Source organism: Pseudochaenichthys georgianus, chromosome 16 (assembly GCF_902827115.2).
Source record: "Pseudochaenichthys georgianus chromosome 16, fPseGeo1.2, whole genome shotgun sequence".
NCBI lineage: Eukaryota > Metazoa > Chordata > Actinopteri > Perciformes > Channichthyidae > Pseudochaenichthys > Pseudochaenichthys georgianus.
Window position 1 is genome coordinate 46,050,010 of NC_047518.2, and position 5,513 is coordinate 46,055,522.

General features: G+C 38.9%; 1 protein-coding gene across 1 annotated transcript in view; it reads right to left on the reverse strand.

Moving 5' to 3' along the window:
* Window positions 1-4,384, reverse strand: part of LOC117460575 (killer cell lectin-like receptor subfamily B member 1B allele C) — a 461,418-nt gene extending 457,034 nt beyond the window's left edge. The window contains exons 1-3 of the mRNA XM_071206013.1: window positions 4,300-4,384; window positions 3,052-3,114; window positions 612-707 (exon numbers count right to left, since the gene is read on the reverse strand). Of these exons, the coding sequence (XP_071062114.1) occupies window positions 612-707; window positions 3,052-3,114; window positions 4,300-4,372 (232 nt within the window). The 5' untranslated portion in view covers window positions 4,373-4,384. The remainder of the gene's footprint in view (window positions 1-611; window positions 708-3,051; window positions 3,115-4,299) is intronic.
* Window positions 4,385-5,513: the final 1,129 nt, after the last annotated feature.

Sequence of the window (5,513 nt, forward strand, 5' to 3'; positions counted from 1 at the left end):
CAACATTACTAAGAGAGGAGTGGAATGGGGAAGTCTTCAAGCCACACATTTTGTGAAATAGCAAGCGCTGGTGGGTCGAGAGCGTGGGATGAACTCAGAACTTCACAGAGGCTCAGTAACATGAAAGACACATGACATGTGTTAATAGATTGACATTAGATAGACTTTCATTGTCGTTTGGGTCTGATCATGTGATTAGTTAAGAACAAGAGAAATATAGAATATGTCTTGACTCATCTTTTAATTATGTGTGTGCCTACTTGTCTGTATTTCCCACTAATGGAGCCTGCAGGTATGTACAGTAGAGGAAAGTCTCAAAGTAATTCATGTATTCATCCACATGAACGGCTTCTTGATTGATAATGTTGCTTTGGGAAAACAAGCACAATACATTAATGGATGCTACCTCCTTGTCGTTCTACACAGATGCGTCAGCATTGCACGACTCTGTAAGAGGAAGACGCTCATAATAATACTTTCTACACTGTCATACTGAGGCATGTACATGACTGATATCAAATGGTGTAACAGGTAAAACAGCTGCTACTATTCTTTACGGTTTGTCTCATGTCTCAGTGTGAGATAATGCACTTCCTGTTTTGTGTACTTACGGTAGACGCAGACTCCGATGATGCCGCCCAGCAGAATGACACAGAGAATCCCCAAACAACAAGCCAAGTGCTGAAAGCGCCGACGCCCTGCTGAGTCTAAACAACACAAATTAATCACATTAACTTTCCAGATGAAGATTGGTACCTTTCAGAGTTACTTCTCCTTAGTACAGATATTGTGTCACTTTTCAACTCGGACAGTTTACAGTATGGTAAATGCAGATGGATCTTTTTTTATGAGAGTAAAAGGTAAAAGACAGGAAAGGATACCAAGTTGATTTGACTAACTCAGATGCTTGAACCTTATATTAATCAGTCAAACTTTGGAATACAGTTCAGAACAAAGGAGTGCATTTGGTCGCCTATCACTTACATCGTATGAGAAATGGCCTGAATGAACAAAAGGAGTGATATGGACAGCGAAAGGCACCTGACTGTTGTTAAAGGGCCGACTTAAAGGTAGGGTAGGTTAGAATGGAGAAACCAGCTCGAGTGCGCTAGAATTTGAAAGTACACAACCGGAAAAAATCTGCCCCTTCCTTCAGACTTCCTTACTGAGCCCCTCCTCCAACACCCACGAACCGCACAATGACCAAGGGGGGCCCGGAAAAAGGTTTGGCCCGGGAAGGAAGGCTAAAAGGCAAAAAGGCCAACCAGTTTTTTGCCCAAGGCAGGTTTAGCTTTTTAAAGGCCCCCGGCTTCCACAGATGAAAATTTTTTTATATTATTGTCAAAGCATTTAATGTATTCATTGCTATCGGGATGTTAAGATAATTCCATGGAATATAACAAGTGTTTCTGAAGTGAATTACCTACCCCACTTTTAAAGAGTTGTGAACCCATTGTGTTTTGAGAAACTGCTTCATGTACTTTGCTAAAAGTGTTCCAGTGAGAGTTACGGTAGGTGTTGAGTATTAGTCACTGTAACATTATTGCAGTACAACACAACAGTTCAATCTCTAAATAACCGTTCGCAAGAGATTTCCTAAAAACTAACCTCATATTTAGTCTGAGTCATTCACAGTTTTTAACACGTTGCAGATAAAACCAAACATTTAATCTAAGTGCAAATTTGAGGTACTTTACTTGAGTATTTTCTTTTCATGCCACTGTATGATTTAACTACAATTCAAAGGTATCATATATCTTACTCCACTACATTTATAGTAAGTTAATTATTCAGATGTATTATTATTTAAAATATATAATATGAACAGAAAGATCTGAAAAACTAGATTATAAAGACACTTAATTGGCATCTGCACACATTTACGTTTATTTTATTTAAATAGAACAATATTGGTGGGCGTTTTTTATTTAATTTTAAACATTTCTGTGTTTTTATACTTACTTACTTTTACTCAAGTAATATTTGCAATGCTGTACTTCTACTTGTAATGGATACGTTTACCAGTCCACACTCCATATTTAGGTCTGGTCGGGGACTTGAACCGGCGACCCTACGGCTCACAGTCCAAGTACTGACTGAGCCACTGTCGGACATATATCAATCTTACTCCACTACAGTTATAGTAAGATGATAATTCAGATGCATTATTATTCAAGTATATAATGTGTTGTTATAAATATGAACAGATGGAGGATCTGAAAAACTAGATAAGAAACTTAATTGGCATCTGTACACATTTAAGTTTATTTTATTTTATTAGAACCGTTTTTTGGGTGTTTTTTCTTTAATTTCTAACTTTTCTGTGTCGTGTACATTGATTACTTAAAGTACAGTTTGCTTTGTATACTTACTTACTTTTACTCAAGTAACATTTTCAATGCTGTATTTCTACTTGTAATGGATACGTTTACCACATGGTATCAGTACTTTTACAAAAGGACCAGAATACACTGGTAAAAGGTCTTGGTTTGAAAACAAGTCAACAATTATTTGACATTAAAGATTTGTGCATATTTTGATTAGAAACTTATTTTTTGATATGTCAAAAACAAACGATAACCATTTCGTACTTGGGACGATCATTTTTTCATAAGACCAGGATGCCCCATCTGCAAAATGTTGACATTTGTCACACAGCACACTCCCAATATGTAACGGCTTTGATAGAGTGCTAGGGTTACTGACAGTGCACCTACAGATATAAACTTTAGTACAGTTCTTGTGAACTTGTTCCCTTTTAATGATAGTTATAATGGTAAAGTCAATGGGAGGCATGTGGTGCAGTGGGTTGTGCGTTGGTGTTGGGGTCAGGGGGTCACAGGTTCATACCCCACTGCAGGCAGCATGTCGTTGTGTCCCTGAGACATTTCACCCCAAAGTGCTCCTGTGGGGATTGCCCACAGTATTGAGTATGTAAGTCACTTTGGATAAAAGCGTCTAACAAGTGACATGTGATGTAATGTAGAGTAGTGGTAGCAGTAGTACTCCCAGTTGCAGTAACACCTGAATGTTCTTTTTAATACAACTTACCCTCGTTCTTTGTTTCGTTCTGCACCTTCACCTCACCGTACACAGTTTCCTCCCCTCTTTTTGCTGGAAGGTCAAAGGAAATGCACATGCTCAGGGTTTTTAGAGAATAAATGACAAGGACTTTAAAATGCTGTTTTCATTGTTTGATATAGCACAAAAATTGCCTTACGATGATTTATTGCAAATATTAAACAGTTTTTACCAGAAAGTGCTTCAAAAATGATTGTCTTCAGGTAAAAAAGGGAAACTCAACAGATAACTATCTCCCTTCGCAATTTCCTCACTGGTTTTAAATAGATGTGTTCGTGATGATAAATCTCCAGTGTGAGTCACTAAATATAAATTAAAATACCCAACAAATGACCATCAGTTTGAATCTTTTTAAGAGAAGAAATATTAAAGGTGGGGTAGGTAAGTTTGAGAAACCGGCTCGAGATCACTAGAATTTGAAAATACACAACCGGAGAAAATCTGCCACTTCCTCACAGAGCCCCTCCCCAACACACACGAACGCGCACATGACCAATGGGGGCACGAAAAAATTTTGTCCCCCGATGGAAGGCTGACAGGCAGGTAGGCCGTTGTATTTTTTACAGTATTACGGCTTCTAAAGATGACTTTTTTTTATGGATTTTTTGTCAAAGCACTTCAGATATTCATTGCTATCGGGATGTTAAGAGCATTCCATGGAATATAACAAAAAGTGTATCTCGAGCCGGTTTCTGAAACTTACCTACCCCACCTTTAATTGAAGTTAAACTGAAGTAGGATGAGGCGTTCAAAGGTTTCAAACTACTCTAGATTAAAAAGTGTTTTTTCAACATAGTATACATGAACAAAGAAGGCTTATTTCTACCAAATATTTTCATTGATGAACCAAGAAAACTCATATTATTAAAACCTAGATGCACGATGATACGTTTTCTTGGTTCATTTGTAGTGAAAAGTTTATACTCAACATCGTGATTTTGAAAAACATCAATGCAAATGTGCTGGGTTAGCTACAAATCTATTCTTCACCCACACTAAACAAATACAAAAACAGCCTTTTAACAATTTCTCTAAAAAGAAAAGGTAAATTATTTGCAGATTTTTCATGTTTCTGGTTTTACAGTTAAATTACAGGACATTAAAAACAGCAACTTACTTTGGATTGAAGTACTCAACATTGCATTGATCACATTAACAAAGAGGCTCTGATTCAGAATCATCAGCAGGAAGTGAAAGTTGTTAAATAACTAAACTTACCCGCAGGTGGAGGATTGTTGCCGGCTTTGAACACAACCGAAGCGTATTTCACCTCCTCCTCTCCCTCCGCCATCACTCCAGCCGCTCTGTTGAGACCTCTCTGACTCGTAGATGGAGAAGTGTTGCTCTAATTAAACCTCTGGACATCGCAATAGGAGAACTGGTTGTTTCCTCTCTTCTTTTGAAGTCTATCGCTCAACCTTCACATTAACCACTTCTGCTTTTGGTCGAGAAGTTCATTTGCATCGCTTTACGTGACTGAACATGGACCTTAGAAATACATTGTGTGTTCTTGTTTTTTGTCAATGTGCCTCTTTTGGAAGATGTTTCTTGTCCGTCTCTCTTCAGGTTTCAAGAAATACCCCAAAAAAAGACTGGAGCCAAAAATGTCATTTTCTTTGAGTTTTCCAATTCTCCGACCCCAGACCTTTAGTTCCTACTGAGGACGTCGCCTAAAACCACATTTCACTGTAGTTTTAGGTCAACTTTACTTAGGAAATGAGTGACATGGGGAAGTTTAGGGTTTCTGCAGTCAGATTGGTATTTCAGTAACTACAGTTACAGAGAGAGGAAGGTGTCAGGGTTTGAGTTTTGTTGTGTCTAGTTTTGGGGTTATTTTGCTGTTTCTGTTCTCCCTGTCATGTTTTCCTCCTTGTTTCTTGTCTGGTCCTTCTCCCTGTGTTTTCCTCCTGTCGTTAGTTTCCCTGGTGTGTCTGATTGTGTTCACCTGTTGCCCTCGTGTTTCTCCTTCCCTGCCCGGCTGTTTCTCGTCTCGTGATTACCCCTCCCTGTATTTAGTCTTGTCTCTCCCTGTGTTCGGTGTCGGTTCATTGTTTGTTTTTTCCTGTCTCCCTCCATGTTGGTCACGACCGTGTTTTGGGTATTGTATTTTCCTCGTGTTACCTCTGTGCTATCCATGCCATGCTATTTTGCTGATCGGCTTTGAATTAAAGCTCGCTTTTGTTTGTAGACCTTGGCCATTTTTTTGTAATCTGCTTTTGGGTCCTACCTTTCCCAAACCGTAACAGAATGAACCGACCACATATGAACCCAGCAGATGATCCATTTGAAGTGGAGTTGTACTCATTTACCTACTTGCTGGCTTGCAGCTATGGAAAATGAGGGGAGCAACCAGTGTGGAGCAAAAGAGGGCGTACCAGAGGGAAACAGAGAAACCAGGGTTAGTGAAGTTCTTACCTGGCTGGATTATGGAC